At 37.1% G+C, this 24,667-nt stretch overlaps 2 protein-coding genes across 4 annotated transcripts; one reads left to right on the top strand and one right to left on the bottom strand.

The window, feature by feature from the left end:
- Positions 1-3,704: 3,704 nt before the first annotated feature.
- Positions 3,705-9,043, bottom strand: LOC110442153 (endonuclease III-like protein 1). Of its 2 annotated transcripts, none has more exons than XM_021485622.1 (4): positions 8,320-9,043; positions 7,433-7,603; positions 6,984-7,249; positions 3,705-4,669 (listed from the first exon to the last, which is right to left on the bottom strand). In XM_021485622.1, exons 1-4 carry the CDS (start codon positions 8,974-8,976, stop codon positions 4,495-4,497), a joined length of 1,269 nt encoding a protein of 422 aa, XP_021341297.1. In that variant the 5' UTR covers positions 8,977-9,043; the 3' UTR covers positions 3,705-4,494. The 2 variants fall into 2 exon arrangements, with proteins under 2 accessions (XP_021341297.1, XP_021341296.1); XM_021485621.1 differs by having other exon boundaries at positions 4,578-5,156.
- Positions 9,044-9,134: 91 nt separating this feature from the next.
- On the top strand, positions 9,135-24,667 carry LOC110442154 (phosphoribosyl pyrophosphate synthase-associated protein 1-like). Of its 2 annotated transcripts, XM_021485625.1 has the most exons (10): positions 9,135-9,412; positions 9,858-9,910; positions 11,551-11,617; positions 12,467-12,639; positions 14,214-14,329; positions 14,930-15,143; positions 15,625-15,695; positions 18,337-18,483; positions 18,718-18,862; positions 24,070-24,667. In XM_021485625.1, exons 1-10 carry the CDS (start codon positions 9,330-9,332, stop codon positions 24,081-24,083), a joined length of 1,083 nt encoding a protein of 360 aa, XP_021341300.1. In that variant the 5' UTR covers positions 9,135-9,329; the 3' UTR covers positions 24,084-24,667. The 2 variants fall into 2 exon arrangements, with proteins under 2 accessions (XP_021341300.1, XP_021341299.1); XM_021485624.1 differs by lacking the exon at positions 24,070-24,667 and having other exon boundaries at positions 18,718-22,815.

Below are 24,667 nucleotides of genomic sequence, written 5' to 3'. Positions count from 1 at the left end.
AAGGGGACTCAATTTTGTATAAACGGTTGGTATGACCCCCCTAGGGGCATAGGGGTGGGGCTCTGTTTGAAATTTTATTATATCTCGAGTAATGGATGGATCTCTCTGAAATTTCATATGTACTTACAGCACCTACCATGGATATGATAGGTGCTGTAAGATTTGGTCGGACGATGGACGCATACATGTAGGTACATGAGATCACTTCGGTACTTCGGACAAAGAAAGGGTCAGTTTTCAACGGCTTACACGTGGAAAATTGACCTCTTATGGAGTCCATTTTTAACGGGGAGAGGCAGTTATCAACGGCTACCCGGTTGCATTTTCAACGTTGAAAACTGACCCTGGTTCCATTTTCAACAGGGGCCAATTTTCAACGTTCATGCGAAGGTAAGGCTGGCACCACATACCCTCGATCACTTTTATAGAACATAACCAGGCGAAGCATTCGACGTCGTTCTGCTAGTTGGAACAGGCCCGCGTCTCTTACATTTTGGTCACACATCATTCCTCTCGTGAACGAAAGTCTCCGGAGATAAACCTTGCTGCCCTCCTTTGCACTTGCTCGAGTCTGTTTATGTCTTGTTGTAGGTAGGGGTCCCACATGCCTGATCCGTACTCAAGGATGGACCTAACAAGGCAGAGGTAGACTGTTTTACGACATTCGACGAGGCAACGTTTGAGGTTTCTGATGACTTGACGGTTTTGTTGATGCTGGGGGGAAGCCCCTAACGGAAAATGATTCTGACTTATGAAGCATGGGAATTGTTTTCCGAGACGGTTATACAAAGGTATATTCTAAGTGCCCAGTGAAATGAAGTAAATTACACACTCCTGTCTCTTACAGTCGTTTTGTTTTAGCCGGGCAGATCTCAGATTTCTGCAGTATAATTAAATGTATACCATTTGGGCAATTCTAACAAAAAAGTTTTCGCTATTCGATTTTTTTCAGTTGGTAGGTATAGGTATGTATTTTTTTTCAGATTAAACAGATTTCTTAATAAAAAAAAAGCCGTTAATTTTCAGCGATTTTCCATTCCATTTTTTCAAAAAAAAATAAAAAAGTTGTTCCTACATTGGAACAAATCAAATAATATTTAGCTGTCACCTTTGACACATAGTTACAATTACATATTGATATACATGTAGTCCAAAATACTCTTTTTCACAACAATTTTTGTATGGAGAGAGTCGGAACCTAAAACCTGCAATTTCCCCCGGACTCTGCACCAGCTTCGGTGCGCACTGTATCCCGTTATTTCCCCATTTAAGAGTTGGAATGCATCCACTTTATACATAGTAAATAATTTGAATCACATCTATGATTTATTTATTAAGTGCATGTGGTAGAACTGGACTGGGTCGATTGCCGGAGGCCGGAGTAGCGTATAATTGGTAGAGCGCCTGTCTAGAGTTCGGAGATCCCAGATTAGAATCCTTACAATCTGGCCCCTTGCATTTTCATCTTCTGAATTCCAAAAATCCATTCCAACTAAAATCATCATGATTCGTGCACAATTCTTCATCTACTTTAGGTTTACTGTTTATATTTATGTTTAATAATGGCTATCTTTTAGTGCTGTATTAAATGTGTATTACAGTTATATGTAGGAACTTTTTATCCATTTTATTATTGACTTTAGTATCATATCTACAAAAAGAGTTGACATTCTTAGTTGAAACAGGCTATAACTAAACTTCAAAGGATTTCCTATATCAACACCTTCCTTTCAATTCTCCAGAGTTGGTGTTCTAGCATTAATGCTAGACCCCTAAAGAACCTCTATGCTAAGAATCAGCATTCTAACATCATTATTAAGCGAATGGTAAGCCATTACAAAACTTTAACCAAAAACTTTAACCTGAAGATTTTAGCCAGGATCGTTAAGTCCAAAACATGTCAAAAATTCCCCAAAAAATTAAAATTATTTTCCATTTTCAATCCACAGCATTAATGCTAGACCTCTGAAGAACCTTTATGCTAGGAATCAGCATCCTAACATCATTATTAAGCGAATGGTAAGCCATTACAAAACTTTAACCCAAACCTTAACCTGCAGATTTTGGCGAAGGACAGACGGACGCAGACAAAACCTATAGTCCCCTCCGTTTTACCGGTAGGGGACTAATAAAGAAATCTTTACTGATTGCTTTGCAATATTTTACCTTAGTTAGCCTGTAGCTCACATTTCTTGTTTATTTGGGAGTGGGGGGTACATGTATAAGTTAGCCTAAGTTCTAGTTTCATTTTTGCGTAATTTGCAACATTTCTACATGCATATTCTATTTCTTCAAGTAGGCTCTTTGCTATCGCCTGATGGATCCATAACCCTCCCGAGGTTTTATAGAATGCCCAACACTTTATTCTGGTTTCCATCTCCTTCCCTTCTGTCCAAGATTGGTGTTGTAGCATATAGTAGTAACAGTGTTGACTGCCTTGGTGAGCTTTCATCTTCCCCTACCTCTCAAAAAAACCTTTGTTGTACTTATAGCTGGGCGTAAGTTGTTTCTTCACAAGAGAAAGAGTCATATGCCACCCTACTACATTAAGTTGTCTTTGTCTGTTCTTAGCCTTCGTTTGTCTTTGAGACATCTTTACAGGATTCCCGGCTTGATACATACTTTTATACAAGTGCTTTTTTGTTGTTTCTACTAAAGATAATGCTAAAACAGGTTAATTGGTTGGATCTCCTCAGTCTCCCTTCTTGAACAGTAGACACAATGTCAGCACTTCCCCTCCATTGATGTAGGTAAGAAAATGTCACCACAGATGATATCATTTATAGGTATATGTAGAAGACAAATTCTCACCGAATATAGTCAAATGGCAATAACTGACGAAAGTTACCCAGAATGGATTTCATTGAAGGGAAGTGAAAAATGTATGAACATTTTCTTCAGGTTGTTCAAGTTCTTTTTTACACAACCAATAAAAATTTCTACGTGACGTTTTAATCTAGTACGATATGTACACTGTCACCTTCATCAGACAAATGATCAGTCTGTCTGCACACAAAGGTGTAAAAGTTGTCCACAAAGTCGATGTTGATTTCGGCTATGCTGTAAGCATAATTATGTAAAATAGTTGTTATATATGTACCGAAATGAGTCGATTCAGGAAGGCGTTGTTTAATACTTGGTCATAGATGTGAGAGAGTCTTTGAGCCCCCTCGTCTCGATTTAGAACTAGCTCACTATGGCGTATCCAGATGGCTTCCTTTATCTGCTGCTTGAACAGATTGCTCTCTCTGTCCTCTGGAAATGAGAAATAAATAACAATTTCAAAGACTTGAGTTTAACTCACTGAGTTCATAATAGATCACCAGTCATTCAGTGAACACAACACATACAGTGTCATGAGAGACAAAGGTAAGATACACTGCCGTAGACACTGACCTAAACATGCACACTGCTGTTAATTATCAGTGTCGTAAAATGTACTCATGTCATATGTGAAATGCACTCACGTCACCAGAGTACAACACTATTGTAAGTAACTGGAGTACAACACTATTGTAAGTAACTGGAGTACAACAATATTGTAAGTAACCGGAGTACAACACTATTGTAAGTAACCGGAGAACAACATTGTAAGTAACCGGAATACAACACTATATTGTAAGTAACCGGAGTAATACTCACTGTAGTTGGTGACCAGCATAACACACACTTAAAACTTATAACAACTCACCATCACATTTGTTACAGATTTCTTTTATTAATATACATCCCAATGAATAAGACCTACATTAACATTACTGAGGTAGATATACAATTGATCTTTATCAGTATAAGCTGCTAGTAGCGCTTTACCAACAAGTATACAAGTGCTCTTACAGTTGGGACATAGTTGTCAAACATGGAAGTTTGGGAACTAGTACAATTACCTTGGAGGATGTTTTTTTTTAAACTAAACAACACATTTACTACTGTATATATATACAGTATGAGCCTCTATAAGATTCAGTCAAACCTGTACTAGAGGCCACCTGTATATTTATAATCTTTATCTATAGTTACCACCTGACTAAAACTAACACCTGACTATGAATACCAGTTGTATGTGTCTCTGAGTGATTCTTCATTACTAACCTGTCTATAAAGACCATTTTTCTTTCTCCTTTAGATGGTATTTATAAAAGTGTGTCACTATATCAAATGAATCAAAGACATGCATCAGTATGGTCAGGACACTTATATATAAAGAATAGAAAGACTCACTATATATCCAAACCATTACAATATAATACAATCTGTACATTTGATTCCCTGACTTCATAACCAGCATAGAGGACCATAATTCTGTCACTATACAGTGTACAAAAATCAAACTATTATTTTTCATAACATGTACATGATGAAAGAAAAACATGTAATTGATATTTTGTGATCTTCAGATTTACTTTTTGGTCTAAATGTTAACACAACACCAGATGCTTGCTCCAATGATGACATTTTGCCTTAGACTTGTAATCTTCACATTGTGAAATAAGATTATGACTCTTCCTTTATTTTGATCTGTTCTTGTTTGACTTTTGAGGTTTTGACATTTGCCCTGCCGACAGCACATATCTGCTGGTTTAGACAGGTAGCACACATTGGCTTGCTGGCTGTGCATATCTGCTGACCGAAGCCCACCAATAGAAGATCAATCTTGCCCCAGTACTCCCTACAAAAGAGTACATATACTACCAAATCAATTAACAACTTTCACTAACATCTCAAATAACAAGTATAACAACAACCAAACTGAAACAAAAATCTCATATCAAAATGTCAATAGATGTAATTACCATAACTACAAAATCTCTCCTTTTTTTTAAAATTAGCAAATTTGCAATAATTAAATTGCAAGAGAATTTGTGTGTTCCGACTTAGGATCATGACATTAACTCTATTTCTCAGATTTACAATTCTGACATTTGATTTTCGTTTCATTTAGATTACATCAAAAAGCATTCTAATGAGTTTATCTTTCTTCTTTTTCAATTTTCATGTTGTTTTCCTTCTTGATCTTGACCCCCATTTTTTTCACATTTGCCCTGCCGACAGCACAGATCTGCTGGTTGAGACAGGAAGCACACTTTGGTCTGACGGGCAGGCAAGTCTGCTGGCCAAAACCTACCAACAGGTGATTAATGGTTTTCCAGTGTTCCCTGTGGACATACAACACAGCAAGCAGCTGTAACTTAACACATAGCAACTCACTTTCACACAGGTTTCAATACGAATAAGATTTTAAGTTGAATGTATCCAACTGAAAATAAGCTTAACAATTTCAGTAAATTTCATAGTAGCCCATTACCATTCTTTTAACTTTTGTTCAAGAAATTAGCCTGTGAAATATCTGTAGTAGGAGGGTATTTTTGCCAGCTACTGTCTACATATGAAACCCTTGCTTTCATATCTATATATTTACATTTGCATGGCATTGTCACTATATAGCCTCTTTGAAAGCTGTGTCGTTGATGGGACTTTAATAACCATGCATCACGAGAAAAAATTCTTAGTGTATTAATACAACACTGACCAGAACTACAATATCCAATATAAATAAACATGACGGCTGCTGAAATATCGCTGGGCATTGTGAGATTTGAAAATGACATCGTAAATTAATGTGCAAAATAAAAAAAATAAAAAAACAACACATTTATTACAATGAAAGCAAGACCAAGGTCTGCAATATCGTACAAAATGCACATCGGTTGAAATCACCAATGCCTGTAATGGAAACAATTTTAACGCTCATGCAATTTATCAGAAATATCGTCTGTTACACTGCACTGTTCAACAGGGGTTCGTTACAAATGTCTTAAATACACATATTCTATAGACCTACTGACACATAGCTAGTGCGCATTATTTTGTTTGCTTGCAAAGCTGTGACATTCAAATAGATCATAAATACCATACAAAAACAGTTTAATGCTTAAGTAACACCTGAATGTGTACAATGCAGTTATGTGTAGGTATCTTTCCTTGTGAACTTAACCTATCAAATACAAACTCATCCACAAAATCAAAGGCACACAGTTAGCTATTTGATTGGTTTCAGGTTAAAGAACTAGACCAATCGCTAAGCTGATACCTGTCCTTTGAAGATTAGAGAGGGGTGACAACTGACTTAAAGCGGGTCAATTTTACCACTACATTGCTGAGAAATTAATTTGATGTACTTTGAATATTCAAACAAGTTGACGTGGTGGGTACAGATCCTTCAATGTTGTCCTGCTCTAGGGGTGCAGAGAACAAAAGTGAGCGTAACCCCTGGAATTTGGAGGATTATCCAAAATATGAGTACTATCTTGTATCTATACCTAATTTTGTACACTGACCTTGGCCTCCAAGATCAAAGTATCTATTGCAAAAATCCTATTTGCATCGATAGTTTTATCCTCTGACAACCAAAGATCTGACCGTAGTCACCTAAAGCACAATCACAACAGGTTTTTTCACCTCACAGTAAAAAGCCCTAGTAAACAAAACAATTAACGGTTTCCTGTTGAATAGCATATATATATTTCAGTTGTATAATAATTATGGGTGAAACAATATTCCCAGTGTTTTACAATATATATTGCTATAAGAAATGTATTGTGATATGTATCCCAATATCAAAGGAAATAGGTGCTCCGTATAAAAAGAAAATTATTGTCAGAATGTTATCTTACTGAATCTGAATTCCTATTTGAAAAAGTCTGACCTTTAAATCTATAGGTGCTGCTAACGTACACACAACATTTCAAATCACTGATGTCTCATAAACTTGTCAAGAGATTTGTAATGCTAAAAATCTGCCTCCTTCAGGTCCTAAAGAAACATGTATGATTGCTGTGCTGGCGTACTGTAAGATATAGGGGTACTGGGTATGGGATATACTGAGATAGATAACATCTATATTTGTACAACTTATCAATAAAGCATCCTGTGATATCAATAGTGAAGGTCAAAGAGAACAAATCTATTCCCAATAAAATTACCTTGGTAGCCATTCTTCCAAAGCTATGCGTGTCTGTTCTGGAACCTTGGTAGGCTTTTTCACCCAGCCCAGCCAGTTAGAGATTCGGTGCACATGAGTGTCTACTCCAATGCCAACCACCTGGTCCCAGGCACACTTCATGGTCAGGTAGGCCATCTTGGGTCCCACCCCTGGCAGTTTACACAGGTCCTGTACTGTGTTGGGAATGTCACTTTTGTACTCATCTTTAAGAATAGCACTGGTTTTCTTGATGTAAATTACCTTTTTCTGAAAATAAAGCACATCATTCTACAAGCTGACGGATGACAATGTATTACAGACAGGCCAATAAATAGTGAGTAGCTTTCTTTTATTCTGACTTTCTATGAACATACATCACAGATGCCAAAAGGGATACATTACTTCCTTTACTTCCCCTTCCTAAGAGAACTCATGCAAGACTTCTCTTACCTTCCAGAAGCCTACAGGGTATATGAGTTTTCCAAGTTGATCATCAGGTGTATTAAGGATGTTGTCAACAGTACAACCATGTGACCGAAGTCTGGATATTGCAGCTGATGTCACCTGATCTTTGGTTTGACTGGACAGCATCAGTGACAGCAGTACTTGATAGCGGTACACCTGTAATTTAATGTAGACAGTATAATTACTTGATAGCGGTACACCTGTAATTCAATGTAGACAGTAGAAGGGACAGCAGTAGTTGATAGCAGTACACCTGTAACACAATGTAGACAGTATAAGGGACACCAATAAATACATGCCATAACTTTCCAGTGCAAAATAATGAGATCAGTGATTATTTTTAGTGAGATTTGGTCAAAAATAGTGAGATTTTATCTCTGAATTCGTAAGAAATTCTTGACATTTAAAACATTAATATATAGCATATAACATAGTATTGAATCATTTGTGTTATTCTAAAGCCTCTAATTACTTTGCTTTGAAGATTTATTGATATTTTAAAGGATTTTAGGAAGGTTTACACGTGACATACGGTCCAGATAAAGCTATCAACATTTAAAAGTAAATAAATCACATAAAAGGCAAAAAATAAGAGTAATTAGAAAAATAAGAAATTCTAGAGGGATGTCCTTGTTAACCCAGGTTAGAAAAAATATATCTCAAAACATTGGTAAAAAAAAATATCAATTTTCAAATCCCAGGTCTAGCCATTGCATGTTTCCTTTCCTGTTACAAACGGAGAGTAAATTGTAACAAAGCCAGACTGGGATTCAAATCCAGGATCTTCAAACGCTAAACAGATGTTCATAATTCCCAAATGAGCTATAATACCAGTAGTCACAAGCCAGTGTAGTCACACTAGTCATACAAACCTCTGGCTTTGAATGTCGGTCACTGATTTCATCACAACCCATGGTGTCTACAGGTGCATTCCATGCCTTCCTCATTTCAATTATATTTTCAAGATGTGTTTTCCAAAGCGGAGGTTCCCATTTTATTTTCTTTCGGTTGTCATCTGAAGTAGTCTGGAAATCTGTATCTGTTGGTTCAGATTTTACTGAAACTGTTTCATACTGAATTACTTGTTTGCCTCTTTTCCTTGTCTTAAGTACAGTTTTTGTTGTCATAGCACCACTATCTTTGTTATCATGATAACATTCAAGTGGTTCTTGTTTAATCTCTTTAACATCAGTTTCCGACTTAATTACACTGGAAATGTTTTCACATTTAACCAACTGCTCTGGCCTCCCTTGATTGACACTGCTGATTGTTTCGACATAACTATCATCTACAGGCTCTTCTTTGATTTTCACCTGCAGTTTTTTAGATAATGACGGTTGCAATATTTGATTACTCACAGTTGGTCTACCGAGTGACAATTTTGATCTGGTTACCTTATTATTCTGTTGAAAATATGGAGAATCTTCCATCTTTGTTAATTCTAATGAAATGAAAACAAATCTCTTGCGTGCATCAGTCCAAAATTGACACAGTAACGTTCTACCAGCAGAAAGGGTTACTCTTGGCATGTGTGCTGTACGTTTACGTAAAAGTAGTTTATTTATGTAACGGAATACATTTCCCGCGAAAAATAAGAAGAGGAGTTCCGAAGTCTACTTTCATTTTAAATTTTAGGACGTGTTTTTGTTCGTACAATACAAACGTTTTAGAGATGCAAATTCATCTCTACTTTCGTTTTGGGATGGCCTTTCTTTCATGACGTGCTTGCTTTGTAAATGTATTGGTGAACATTTTTTACTGTGATTTCAAAAAGTTCCGATTCATTTAAAAATCATAATTCACAAAAAATCTTGCCACAGTAGTTGGTTTGAGTCTTCTTTCATGAGGGTGAAGGCCGTCTGATCAATAACACACAACAAGCATGGCGGCCGCACCAGGACAGAAATGCCCAATGGTTATTTTGGCAGGAAATTCTCATCCGGAGCTCGCGCAGCTGATCGCAAGGTTTGTAGGCCCAGCGTGTCAGAGAATTCCACGTTTTCATATAGCAGTGCGCTCTGGCCCAACACCAGACATCTATATATATGTCTAAGTCTGGTGTGAGGGCCAGAGGAAACGCGGGCTAATATTCAGCTGACAGATGTAAAGGTCAACTTTAAAATTATTGCCTTTCATGAAATAGAAATTTGTTTAAATTCATGACAATTAAATTTAATAGAATATATACATAGACTATCAGAAAAATGATTTGGAGATATTTTGAAACTTTGTATGAAAATGAAAACTTTTGAAGGCCTTGTAATGTGTGTCATCATATGTCATTACTAAGCAAGTACGTGTAAACCATCTGTGTTTCGAAGCATTTAAGATGAAAAATGCATCTAGAACGTTAAAGTACCAGTTACTCAAGCTATACGTACTACAGTATTTTTTTTTATATTTATTTCAGTCGGATGGGAATACGACTTGGGGACATGACAGTTTATCACAAATCCAACAGAGGTAAAAGCATGTACTCAGTGGTCATTTTGGATAGTTTTCAATGTAAAATATCAATGTAACATACACTTAATAGTAAAATAGTGTATTGTGATAGTGATATCTCCAGCCTACAAGGTAGGAATTCTCGTTGTTTTAGTGGCATGTTCTTCACATGCCACTAAAAGAACGAGAATTCCTACCTTGCCACGGTCACCAACCATAGTTTGAGTTGACATGTTTTGTTCTTTGTGTCGTAAAACACATGATGCGAAGCAAGGAGGAACTACTAGATCTGAATTCTTTAAAACCATTTTATTTGTTTTGTGAAAAATCAAAGTAAAAAATGTTTGAAAAAGTTTTATGAGTTCTGTATCCATAATTGTGTAAATTACCTGTTCTAGTAACACAGAATCAAAGCATAGCTAGCCTGTTTTAGTACAATTAATCAAGTATGCAACTTACTAACTGTTCTAGTACATTATATTAAAAGTCTAACTCGCCTCCTGTTCTAGTACATTACATTAAATGTGTAACTCACCTCCTGTTCTAGTTCATTACATTAAATGTGTAACTCACCTCCTGTTCTAGTTCATTATATTAAATGTGTAACTCACCTCCTGTTCTAGTTCATTATATTAAAAGTGCAAGTTGCCTGTTCCAGTATTCTAAATCTAGAAATGTAACTTATTTGTTCTAGTGCAATAAAATAAAAGATGTAATTTACCTGTTCTAGTACATTATATTAAAAAGTGGAACTTACCTGTTTTTGTAGCCTAATTCAGAAGTGTAAATTACTTGTTACACTAAATCATATGTGTTAGTTACCTGTTCTAGTAAACTAAATCAAAAGTGAATTATTAAAGTACTTAAAGTACTTGTACACTAAATCATTTTGAAATACCTGAAACAAGATTTTTAGGTCACCTGAGCTTTGCTCAAGTGACCTATTCCAATCACTTTCCGTCTGTCGTAGTCCGTCATCCGTCGTGCGTAAACTTTTTACATTATCAACTTCTCAAGAACCAGTGGATGGAATTTTTTCAAACTTGGTCAGAATCATCCTTGGTAGATGAGGCTACCAAATTGTAAAATTGGGATTCCTACCCCAACCCTAGGGGCCAGGGCGGGGCCCCAAAGGGAAAATTAACCAATATTTCAAAAATCTTCTTCTCCAGACTCAGAGGTATTACAGTCATTTTCTCTGCATGGATGGAAAGATCATCAGGGGCTTTATTTAAATTGTAAATTTCAGGACCCCCGAGCTATCCGTTCTCCCTTGGGGAGGGGGGAAAGTTTACTATAGTTTATGTAGGGAAACAACACTTTTGGGTATATTTTGACAATTTTCTATTGGAAATTATTTTTACTTTGTCAGAAACATCTTTGGTGGATGGTGGTATCACATTGTAAACTTGGAATTCCTGCCCCATCCGCAGGGGTTAGAGCGGAGCCCCATAGGGAACATTTACAAATATTTTAAAATTCTTATCCTTTGATGACATGACAAGTATTGTATTTAACTTAGTTTACATGCTGATTTCCACATCACATCTAAACAATAAAATAAAGCTACCAGTAACTATGATATGACTCAGGTGACCGCTAAGGCCCTTGGGCCTCTTGTTATAATAACCCTCAATTATAATTGCCATTTTTTCTAGAAACAAATGTCGAAATCAAAGAATCAGTACGAGGGAAAGATGTTTACATCATTCAGACTGGTACCAAGTAAGTATTGTGGTGGTGTGAAGTTTGGGGGTTGGTGGGGGAGGGTTAGAGTGGGAGTCTGGGATGGGGTTTGGATTGGGAGTTCGAGGGTTTGGAGTGGGAGTCCGGGGGTTTGGAGTGGGAGTCCGGAGGTTTGGAGTAGGAGTTTGAGGGTTGGGAGTGTGAATCCATGGGTTGGGAGTGGGAGTCCGGGGGTTGGGAGTTGTAGTTCAGGGAGTGGGAGTTGGGGGAGGGTGGGAGTGGGAGTTCGGGGGTTGGGAGTGGGAGTTCGGGGGGTTGGGAGTTGGGGAGGTGGGAATCTGGGGGTTGGGAGTGGGAGTTGGGGGAGAGTGGGACTTAGGGGACGTGGGTGTGGGGGTTGGGGAAGTTGGAGTTCGGGAGTTGGGGGTGTGGGGGTTGGGAATAGGAGTTGGGGGAGGAGGAGGTGGGAGTTGGGAGTAGGAGTTGGGGAGGAGGGTCTGCATTACACATTTATATTGGTCATGCCTGTCTACAAGTTAATTTGATTGTTGTCATTTTGTCACAACAACATGGGATACATTTAGACAAAGTTAATTGAGGCATTATCTTGTGTCACAGGTGATTGGCTCTGCTGTCTAATGTAGAATTGTAAACTAGAAAGCTCATATGAATAGTATTAAATGTCACTTTGATCTTCACAAAAGGAAAATAGGAACATGAGTACCATGTAATAACTTAAGTTAGAAATAATTACAAATATATGTAGGTACCAGAAAACCTGATATTATATATATATGTACTGTATTTGTTGGTATTGTAATAATTCTTTATAATGCCATTAATTGCTACAAGATTTAAAGTTTTATTACATATGGTTGTGTGTTGTAGAGATGTAAACAATGACGTGATGGAGCTCCTCATCATCTCCTATGCCTGTAAGACTAGCTGTGCTAGCACTATTGTAGGCGTTGTCCCCTACATACCATACTCAAAACAGAGCAAAATGAGAAAACGTGGCTCTGTGGTATGCAAACTCATGGCAACCATGTTTGGAAAAGCAGGTACACTTTTATTAGAAGTCACCTTGAATGTTAACAGACAAAGTTTAGGTATTGCAGGGAGTTTTTCATATTTTATATATATTAACATAGTGAATATTGCATTATATCACAATATAATGTATTCCTAAAATTCAGTGCATTTAAAATTGTCTTATTTCAAAAAACTGACAACTAAACATCAGTTAAGTAAGTTTTAATGACAAATTTAAAACAACTTCATATATGCTTTTGAAAGTTTTCACATCAAGCAAGCTTTGTGTGGATAACATTTAAGTTATTTCATATCTGTGCCTGAGCTTATAGATAAAATTTATTGCAATAATATTGTCATTTCAAAATAATACTGCAATTTACATTGCTTAACAGATATTGCTTACCCTTACTGGCCGATATAATGATGTACATATACTTTGTCCAAAGTGGACATTATAAAATATATTACATATTTTGTCTCAAGTTGAGTCAATGTATACTTTGTCTCAGATTCAATGAGAAGACTTTGTCTTTGCTTTAGTCTTAGGCCTGTTTAAAAAATATTGTGTTTACCTAAACTAGACTTGGGATTTCTAATTCTGGTAAGGTAGATAGGGAAAATTTAAAAATAAAAATGTCACTTTTTTAATTATTTAAATACATTTTGTTGCATACTATTGATATTGATTATGTACACTGTTGGATATGACATTTCCAACTTTACTAAATAACGTAAGATCTTGCTTACTGTCTTAGTATCTGACTTTTTAAAATTCAAAATTTCAATAAAATATTTTATGTACGGTCTTTTTCCTCGGTCAGTTTCGGTTAGGTTAGGTTAGGTTAGGCCTTACATCATGTTGTACTTTGTCCCAGGTTTTAGGCCTTATATTGCATTGTAATTTGTCCCAGGTTTTAGGCCTAACATCATGTTGTATTTTGTCCCAGGTTTTAGGCCTTGCATTGCACTGCATTTTACTTTGTCCAAGGTTTTAGGTCCTATTTAGCATTGTACTTTGTCCCAGGTTTTAGGCCCTATTTTGCATTGTACTTTGTCCCAGGTTTTAGGCCTTACATTGTGTTGTACTTTGTCCAAGGTTTTTGGCCTAACATTGCATTGTATGTTGTCCCAGGTTTTAGGCCTAACATTGCATTGTATTTTGTCCCAGGTTTTAGGCCTAACATTGCATTGTATTTTGTCCAAGGTTGTAGACTTTACATTGTGTTGTACTTTGTCCCATGTTTTAGGTCTTACATTATGTTGTACTGATGATGGTTTTAGTCCTTTTATTTTTTGTTGTACTTTGTCCCATGTTTTCGGCCTTACAATGCATCATATTTTATTTCAGGTTTTCCGTGTTACATTGCGTTTGACTTTATCCCAGGTTTTAGGTCTTACATCGCGTTGTTCTTTGTCACAGGTTTTAGACCTTACATTGCGTTGTACTTTGTCCCATGTTTTCGGCCTTACATTGCATCATATTTTATTCCAGGTTTTCTGTGTTACATTGTGTTGTACTTTATCCCAGGTTTTAGGTCTTACATTGTGTTGTACTTTGTCCCAGGATTTAGTCTTAACATTGCGCTTTTCTTTGTCGCAGGTTTAACACACATCATCACCATGGATCTACACCAGAAGGAAATCCAGGGCTTTTTCGACATCCCAGTAGAGAACCTCAGGGCCTCGCCCTTCCTCATTGACTACATAGAGCAGTCTGTAAGTCATTGTGACCAGCTAAACACACATTCTGTTTTTACTTTAATGAGTTCATCTAGTGTCTGAAAAGGGTTTTATTTTATAAAAGAACCTGTTTTCTCAAGAGAGAGATGATCATGATGTCATAACAACTGTTCAATTTATTGAAAATCAACCTTAGGTTTTGAAATGAAATCAGAGAAATTTAAATATCAACTTATTGTCAGAATCAATGAAAATATAAGTATTTAACTGCATTCTGTGCTTAGTTGTAGTCTTGTAATTCTGAACAGACACAAAAGCACAGGATTAAAATTGTCTACAGTACTATACAGAATTGTAGTCTACAAATCTGAACAGTATGCAGTTGATGCTTAAATATATATATTGTCTACACACTCATTTGTGTCCAATTCTCATAGTCCCCATTCCATTTGCAGTATTCTTAAATTGTTTCCTTCTGAAGCATTTATAATTACATGCAAGCTGATATATTGTAATTTAAACACCATACATTTTATAGCTTTTTCTGTCAAGCTTAATATATTATGTACTAAGTTTGATTCATCAATGTATTAATTAATTAACAATATATCATAAACAATAACCTTCACTTTCCAGATACCGGATTACAGAAATGCCATAATAGTAGCACGAAATCCTAACTCTGTGAAGCGTGCCACATCCTATGCTGAGAGGCTACATTTGGGGATCGCTGTAATACATGGAGATGATAAGGTCACAGAGACAGACTCTGAGGATGGACGTAATTCACCTCCGTTGCTGAGACAGACACACCACCATAAAATGGAATTCGGTCTAGAAATTCTACCAGGTAAGAAAATTAATCTCTTTGTCTAGACAATAGATTGGCAAGGGTTTCTAGAACATGTATGTGTTCTTATTTTGCTGAGTAGAAAATAGAAAACACCCTTTAACTTAACTTCTGATCATACTCTACCTGTATGCATGGTACTACAGTGAACAATCTGTATATAGCTCAAGTGATTATTTTATCTCTTTTCGCCAGGGGCCTGTGCCTCTTGGCTTTTGAAAAACATCACACATACAGGAAGAATGCTTTTTTGAAAATAAAGTGATGTTGGCAATGATATTGGGGAAAATACAGCAGAAATCATTAAGGGGAAGGGCCTTATGACAGCTCTGAATTCACCTTAATGATAAAAGAGGTTCTGTTAATTATAATGTGCATAAGGATTTTGACCAAAAAGGTAGAAACTTGTAGCACGATCGAGTTTGAGTAGGTTTTGTATATTTTTGATATATATCTTGATTTATGTAACTCCTATTCACAGTACTGTTGCCAAAGGAAAAGCCCCCTTTGAATGTGGTGGGTGATGTTGGAGGAAGGATAGCTATTATAGTGGTGAGTTTGATATAAGCCACCTCTGAATGTGGTGGGGGATGTTGGAGGAAGGATAGCTATTATAGTGGTGAGTCTGATGTAAGCCACCTCTTAATGTGGTGGGTGATGTTGGAGGAAGGATAGCTATGATAGTGGTTAGTTTGATGTAAGCCACCTCTGAATGTGGTGGGAGATGTTGGAGGAAGGATAGCTATTATAGTGGTGAGTCTGATGTAAGCCACCTCTGAATGTGGTGGGGGATGTTGGAGGAAGGATAGCTATGATAGTGGTGAGTCTGATGTAAGCCACCTCTGAATGTGGGGGGTGATGTTGGAGGAAGGATAGCTATGATAGTGGTTAGTTTGATGTAAGCCTCCTCTGAATGTGGTGGGTGATGTTGGAGGAAGAATAGCTATTATAGTGGAGAGTTTGATGTAAGCCACCTCTGAATGATGTTGGAGGTAGGATAGCTATTATAGTGGTGAGTTTGATGTAAGTCACCTTTGATTGTGGTGGGTGATGTTGGAGGAAGGATAGCTATTATTGTGGTGAGTTTGATGTAAGCCCCTTTTGAATGTGGTGGGGGATGTTGGAGGAAGGATAGCTATTATAGTGGTGAGTCTGATGTAAGCCACCTCTTAATGTGGTGGGTGATGTTGGAGGAAGGATAGCTATGAAAGTGGTGAGTTTGATGTAAGCCACCTTTGATTGTGGTGGGTGATGTTGGAGGAAGGATAGCTATGATAGTGGTTAGTTTGATGTAAGCCTCCTCTGAATGTGGTGGGTGATGTTGGAGGAAGAATAGCTATTATAGTGGAGAGTTTGATGTAAGCCACCTCTGAATGATGTTGGAGGAAGGATAGCTATTATAGTGGTGAGTCTGATGTAAGCCACCTTTGATTGTGGTGGGTGATGTTGGAGGAATGATAGCTATTATAGTGGTGAGTTTGATGTAAGCCCCCTCTGAATGTGGTGGGTGATGTTTGAGGAAGGCTAGCTATGATATTGGTGAGTTTGATGTAAGCCACCTCTGAATGTGGTGGGAGATGTTGGAGGAAGGATAGCTATTATAGTGGTGAGTCTGATGTAAGCCACCTCTGAATGTGGTGGGGGATGTTGGAGGAAGGATAGCTATGATAGTGGTTAGTTTGATGTAAGCCTCCTCTGAATGTGGTGGGTGATGTTGGAGGAAGAATAGCTATTATAGTGGAGAGTTTGATGTAAGCCACCTCTGAATGATGTTGGAGGTAGGATAGCTATTATAGTGGTGAGTTTGATGTAAGCCTCCTCTGAATGTAGTGGGTGATGTTTGAGGAAGGATAGCTATTATAGTGGTGAGCTTGATGTAAGCCCCCTCTGAATGTGGTGGGTGATGTTGGAGGAAGAATAGCTATTATAGTGGAGAGTTTGATGTAAGCCACCTCTGAATGATGTTGGAGGTAGGATAGCTATTATAGTGGTGAGTTTGATGTAAGCCCCCTCTGAATGTGGTGGGTGATGTTTGAGGAAGGATAGCTATGATATTGGTGAGTTTGATGTAAGCCACCTCTGAATGTGGTGGGTGATGTTGGAGGAAGGATAGCTATGATAGAGGTGAGTTTGATGTAAGCCACCGTTGATTGTGGGGGGTGATGTTGGAGGAAGGATAGCTATTATAGTGGTGAGTCTGATTTATACAGCNAAGTTAACATTATACTATTTTTTACTCAAATTGGTACATATTTCAACAACAAAAATAAATACTATAGACTCAGGTGACCGTTAAGGCCCATGGGCCTCTTGTTATTCAGAGTTATCTGTGTACATGCACAGCTAGTATCCATTGATCCAATATCATGACATATTAAATCAATGAGGATAGGAAATTTTAAGGACCAGCCTTGCTGCTTTCATATATCTGGTTCAACAGACTGGACTGAGGCTGACCTTCTATAATTGGGCATGTGTAGATTGAAAGGTCTGATCAAATGCCTGACTGAACCTTGCCATCCAGTAAGGAAAAATAAAATTGTCTTTGTTGCTTCTATCATTGAATAAGGTTGAATTTAACTGTTATGCATACCATCTTTAATGTTAAAAGCATACACTTCAATAAATAGGCATGTTTTAGAAAAGTTATAAAACTTAGAACATTAAAGAAAGAAGCACCTCAAATTCTTGATTTAATGCAATTTATTTGATTTTTTTTTTACCAAAACTGCATTTTGAGCTCTGCCTATAAGGTTTACCCACTTCTGATCCAGGTATGTTCGTTTATCGCGATGTATTGCTACTATCAGGACCATTTTAACTGAACACACAAAAGTGACCTTGGTTCTTCAAGTCAATCTAAATTTTGCTCTTCACAAAATGTACAGAATAACAGATGTCCTAGATAAATGAAATGTCCTCCATTACTTACAGATATTTTGTTCTTGTTAGTTTTTGGCTCCGTTACTGAACTAACGGTGTCCGGTTACTCTGGTTCCACTGCGGTGTGTCGATAGAGTTTCTGTAATGAGGCATATAGTTTAATATTGAAACAATTTGTGCTACATCTTAATCAACACTGTGTTTATAGTTTGGCTGCCTTTACATGAAGCTCCAAATAAACCATGATTATGATTCCTTCTAAATATGTCAAAACACGTTGTACTACAGGGAGTGCTTTGTATTGTAACAGGATGACATGATAGACGATGTACAATCCTATGTTAACATTGCCGAGGTGCTGAAGGATCGGGGGGCGTACAAGGTATACGTAATGGCCACACATGGACTGCTGTCTTCAGATGCACCCCGTTTACTAGATGATTCCTGTATAGATGAGGTAAATGTGTCATCTTTTTACCAAGGTCAAAGTTACACTGCCACTATTTTTGTACTATTAGTACTGGTTTAGATTTCATTGTAATAATTACGGTAACTTGATCAAAATGTATATCAATCAGTGTTTTTTTCTTTTTTTAATTCTGGATAGGTAAACTAAGAATCTGTTTTCCCACAAAGTGTTTAAGAACTGTGGTGTAAGGTGTGAGCTGAAAATAGGTATTGTGTGTTACAGGTGGTTGTGACCAACACAGTGCCCCACGAGATCCAGAAGATGCAGTGCCATAAGATAAGGACAGTAGACATCAGTGTGATGCTTGTGGAGGCCATCAGAAGGATTCACAACAACGAGTCCATGTCTTACCTGTTCCGCAATATAGGCATGGAAGACTGATCTCTCTCACTGCTCTCTCCCACACTAACCGCACCACACAGTAAATCACTCATATTTTTCACTGTCTCTTAACAAGCTTGAAAGTCTAGGTTTTTCTTGACAGGGTCTTTGTAATATCTGTGATCCTCATCAGGGTTTCTAGTATAGTCTGGTGTCTTCCTCAGGGTCTCTAGTATAGTCTGGTGTCCTCATCAGGGTTTATAGTAAAGTCTGGGGTCTTCCCCAAGGTTTCCAGTATAGCCTGGTGTCTTCCTCAGGGTCTCCTGTATAGTCTGGTGTCCTCATCAGGGTTTCTAGTAGAGCGTAGTGTCTTCCCCAGGGTTTCTAGTCTGGTGCTCTCATCAGGGTTTCTTGTACAGTCTGAGGTCTTCCCCAGAGTCTCTCGTATAGTCTGGTGTCCTCATCAGGGTTTCTAGTAGAGTGTAGTGTCTTCCCCAGGGTTTCTAGTCTGGTGTCCTCGTCAGGGTTTCTTGTACAGTCTGAGGTCTTCCCAAGGGTTTCTATTCTAGTCTGGTGTCCTCATCAGGGTTTCTTGTACAGTCTGAGGTCTTCCCAAGGGTTTCTAGTCTAATCTGGTGTCCTTATCAGAGTTTCTTGTACAGTCTTGGGTCCTCCCCAAGGGTTTCTAGTCTAGTCTTGTGTCCTCATCAGGTTTTTTGTACAGGGTTTCTAGTAGGGTCTAGGGTCCTCAATATGTCTAGTAGAGTATGGGGGTCTAAGGGTTGCTAGAAGTGTCAGCAGTCTTTCTCAGGGTTTCTAGTACATGTAGTGGGTTCAAAATCTAAAGTAGAGTCTGAAATCTTCTTCAAGGTCTCAAGTTGAGTCTGAGTTTTTTCATAGTTTCTAGTAGAATCTGGGGTTTCCTCTAGGTCGGGAATGGCTAGAGACTGTTTTTTTTCTATCAGTTGATAATATATAGTCCTTATCCTTCTCACAGTCTGTAGCAGAACCTGACACTCTTGTAACTTGTCTGGACATGTCATATATTATTCGTAAGAAAGATCAGTAAATCTTAAAAACAAAAAACCAGAAAAGAATCATCCTGATGAGTGTTACCATCAATATGTTTGTGACATGACAGGAAATATAAGTGGTTTACGTTACTTACTAATAGAGGGTTTCACCATCTCCTCAGTGATTTGTGGTTCTGTGACAAGATGTAAATGAGAGGTGCAACCATGGAAAAATGAGAGTAGGGAAGTCTATGGCAAGGGGTCACCAGCACAACTCACTACACTGGAACTCGATCTGTTGGCAGAAATGGGGGAAAAAATAAAAACATTTCAGCCACTTGTTTCTGTTCAAGGTTGTTTCCTTTTTTAAGGAGTACCGTATGTACCCATCCACTTCTGTGGGAGGAATTCTACAGTAACCACATGTCACAGAGGAGGTGACCTCAGTCCCATTCCATCTTTGTTGATATGGAGAGCATGTTGTTCAATTGTTCTGTTGTTCATTCCTTGTTTCCGGTATTTAATGAATTCAAAACAACATATGTAATTCACAAAAGCTAGCACTAGAGACATGAGTCATAGTTTGCTTTGTTTGATGTACTGTAATTTGTAGATACATGTACTTAAAACTGAATTTGATCTTGCATTAAGCATTTAGTTTAGAGGTTTGAAAATGCATTTAAAGCCAAAGAGATGATACATGTACATGTAATTTTAGAATATTTAACTATTTGGGAAAAAAAACATTGTACTGCATATTTCCCTGATCTGTCTATCAATCCCCAGTCAAGGAAATCTTGCTTTCAGTAATTAGAAAGGCAATCTGGCTGTCAATCATTAGACAGGCAAACCTGGCTGTCGATCATTAGACATGTGCACCTGATTGTCAATTGATGATCCTTGCAATGAGTTATCAGACAGGGAAACCTGGCTGTCAAACATCAATGAGAGAAATTTGACCATCAATCATGAGACAGAAAAACCTGGCCTCCGGTATTCTACAAATGAAACCTAACTGTCCATTTATCATCAAATAGGGAAATCTGGCTGTTAATCAGCAAATATGGCCATCATTCATTAATCAAGAATACCTTACCATTTATCATCTACCAGAGAAACCTGGCCATCAGAAAGGGAAACTTTGCCCTGAATCAGAGTATTGACTGTCGATCATCAGACAGGCTTACCTGGGCCTCAATCATCTTCACAACCCTGTCTGTGAAAAGAAAACCTTACTGTCAATCTTCATACAGGGAAACCTTACTGTCTATCATCAGACAGGGAAACCTTACTGTCAATTATCAGAAAGGGAACCTTACTGTCAATCTTCATTCAGGGAAACCTTACTGTCTATCATCAGACAGAGAAACCTTACTGTCAATTATCAGACAGGGAAACCTTACTGTCAATCGTCATACAGGGAAACCTTACTGTCAGTTATCAGAAAAGGAACCTTACTGTCAATTATCAGAAAGGGAACCTTACTGTCTATCATCAGACAGGGAAACCTTACTATCAATTATCAGAAAGGGAACCTTACTGTCAATCTTCATACAGGGAAACCATACTGTCAATCGTCATACAGGGAAACCTTACTGTCAATTATCAGACAGAGGAGCGGTCTAATAACTACCAGACAGATAACTCTGTAAATCTTACACATATCGTCACTTGTCCACTCTATAAAGATTTGTTTACAGATCTCCTTACCTGTCCACTCTATAAAGATTAGCTTACAGATCTCCTTACCTGTCCACTCTATAAAGATAAGCTTACATAAGTTACATGCTGACCCGTTCTCTGTACAGAGATGAGCTTGCATATCTCCTTACTTGCTTTTCCACTCTAAGGAGATAAGCTTACCTATCCCCTGACCTATTCTCTCTCTGGAGATAAACTTGCATGTCTCATGATCTGTCTTCTCTATGGAGATAAAGATCTGACAAGTACTTGTCTATTTGGTTTACATTATATTTCTTATTCCCTCTCTGTTCCCTACAATCTTAGGGTATTCAATAGGTTTCACTGAGCAAATCCACTAGTGGCATAAAGATGTTATAGAAGAAATATTGATATTTTGGTATTGTGGGCTGGTGATGATATAATATTTTTTGGTATAATAGTAGATTTTAAGATATTTTGGTTGCGAAAATATTTTTGTATATTACAAAAATAATGTATGAAGAGAATGTAGAATGACTGATGAGATATGTGTAACATATTGGCTACATGTTTACTATGATGTACATAGATCAACTAAGTCTTGTAACTTTTTTGAATATGTGAATTTAGCTAAGGTGTTTGTGAACAATCCTTTTATCTCTTTACCTGTAATTAGGTTTCGGCAGCTGCAAGCAGAATTTCTTGTGATTTGGGTTAATGTTATGCTTGCAACTTTATCATTTGCAAAGTTTTTAATGCATCACTTATCACTGCAGTTTATCACACGACCAACATGTTATTTAGTAATAACACCCAAGTCATATATTTTGCATAATGTAATGACCTATCAGGGACCAATCTGGGCAAAATTCTTGACTATTTGTGAGTTAATTTCCCTGGGAGAAAAAAAATCTTATTCTCTTAAGATTTTCTTCATGCTGGAAAATTAACTGATATTCTTCCAACCTAACATTTTCTCTGTGTTTTTGAGATTTTTCGTTGTCTAGGCATTCAAGAATTTTGTTAGATAAATAAACTGACAAAAAAATAAACTGCATAAATCATATAGTTAGGAAGGAATTACCAATATTTGTAATTAATTGTATTAAAAGCAATTGTATTTTGTGAGGTGTGAAGTGGACAGCATCTCCACTTAATAAAAGAATATTTTTTTGCCGAAGTCCTAAATTGGTCCCTGTCTAGGTGACGTACTGAATGGGAGGAGGAAATCACATTAGATATTCTAAATTATCTGATGACATCATAATAATAATAATAATAAACTTTATTTATTGAGGATACAAAACCTGTTTAGCAAAGCTAATCTTCCACAGGGTCCTCTACTCCAACAATGTTAGAGGTTTTACACGGCGAAAAACTTTTGGTCGCAGTCGGCAAAATCATATCCGATAGAAAAAAGGCCGACCAGCGGCCTCTCATGTTATGGGAGTAAGGGTCCTCATGATAAGAGACAATTGATCTAGAGCTAAGATGGCAGAATTTTAGACTTCAAAAATGATCTGGAAAAGCAGGTTTTTCTCAATTCTTGCAGACTTTCTTGATCATGTGATAAAAAAGGATCCTAAAATTGTTTCTATTTCATGTAAACATATGAGACTTGTTATGAATTTTTCATTTTAGCTTAGCAGAGACTCCCTAAAATTACAATTTATAAAATTGTTTCAAAAATCTTACATGAATGGAAACTCTTGTAAAATCCTTCATATTTATTGACTCTTGATTTTACAAATGTTTTAGTTTGATTTTGTTTGGAATGAAGAGAACACATTAGAATGACCTTATTTTGCAGAAACAGATTGTTTTGTTGTACATATCAACAGCAATTGGACCTCGTGAACCAATCCTTAAACAGATTTGTTAAGGGTTACTCACATAGTGCATTATAAATCAGAACACCAGAACTGAAGCTATGATGTGAAATTGACAATAACTTAGACCTCCACAATCTGCAAGTCTGTAAAGACACTTTATAGGTGAGTTCAACGTATACAACAAAGCTTGTTTCAACCAATGTGGTCTCAACTTATTAGCAGCACTCTGGCAGCAGAAAGAATGCCTTACATTTTGTAGCTATTGATATCACTCAGATTTGTTTTCTTGTTATTTGCTTGGTTTGATTGCATGAACCTTGCATTTATCTTCAAATGCATTTTTTTGTTTGAAGTTTAGAATGATAAGCTTTTTATAGAAGATTTTTTTATATTATGCTTCTTATATTAACAACCAATAACAGAAAATTAAAATTAAAATGTCAGCTCGTATTTAATTTAATTGAAATAATTTCTGAACATTTCATATTTCCTTTTGACTTTGTAAGTTGTAGGTGGTACCTGCCTTTGAATATCAGCGTAACACAAATGTTAAATAAGTGAGTGTTTAAATGGACCACTGCTATCATAACTGTCATAATTCTTCTTCTGTGAATCACATGTATACTGCTTTTCAAATTTATTACAAAGAAAAAGTTCATAGTCCGATTTCTTCAAATTGTTCATCTTTGTTTTCATATTCAAGAAATTTCGGGAAATTTTAATAGACTTTTTTGTGATTTTCACAGAAACACACGACTAAGAAAGTAAGCAGGACTTACAGATGAAGAGGTTGATGGGTGAAGGTTCTAAGTTGTTGTCTGACTTCTATACATTACAATCTTATTCACTTTAGTTAAAGTCTATGCAAGGATCTTAATCCAAATGACAAAAATCTTGATCCTCTTCAAGATGTGTGCCTAGTTTAAGTGTCATTTCATATATATACACATTTCAGGGCAGGTTGTTAAAATCTCAAATTACAAATATGTTAGGGTTAAATTCCTGTGTTCAATTTCTGCTGTAATATCCCATTCAGAATGACAGCTATTATAGGGTATAGATTGTGGAATCCTTTTCTCATTGTGTAGCTCTATTCTGTCCACGCTGGCTAGTGTAACTGCAACCAGTAGCTAGTGAAATGGGGACCTTTAGCTAATGTAACTGGGAACTGTAGCTAGTAAAATAAGGACCTTTAGCTAGTGTATCAATAATAGCTAGTGTAACTGGGACCTTTAGCTAATGTAACTGGGAACTGTAGCTAGTAAAATAGGGACATTTAGCTAGTGTGGTGGGGATCTTTAGCTAAGGTAACAGTTACCTTTGGCTAGTGTAACGGGGAACNGG

Source organism: Mizuhopecten yessoensis, unplaced genomic scaffold (assembly GCF_002113885.1).
Source record: "Mizuhopecten yessoensis strain PY_sf001 unplaced genomic scaffold, ASM211388v2 scaffold716219, whole genome shotgun sequence".
NCBI classification, from domain to species: Eukaryota; Metazoa; Mollusca; class Bivalvia; order Pectinida; family Pectinidae; genus Mizuhopecten; species Mizuhopecten yessoensis.
The sequence above is the reverse complement of the archived record's forward strand: the minus strand, read 5'-3'. Positions and strand labels throughout refer to the sequence as shown.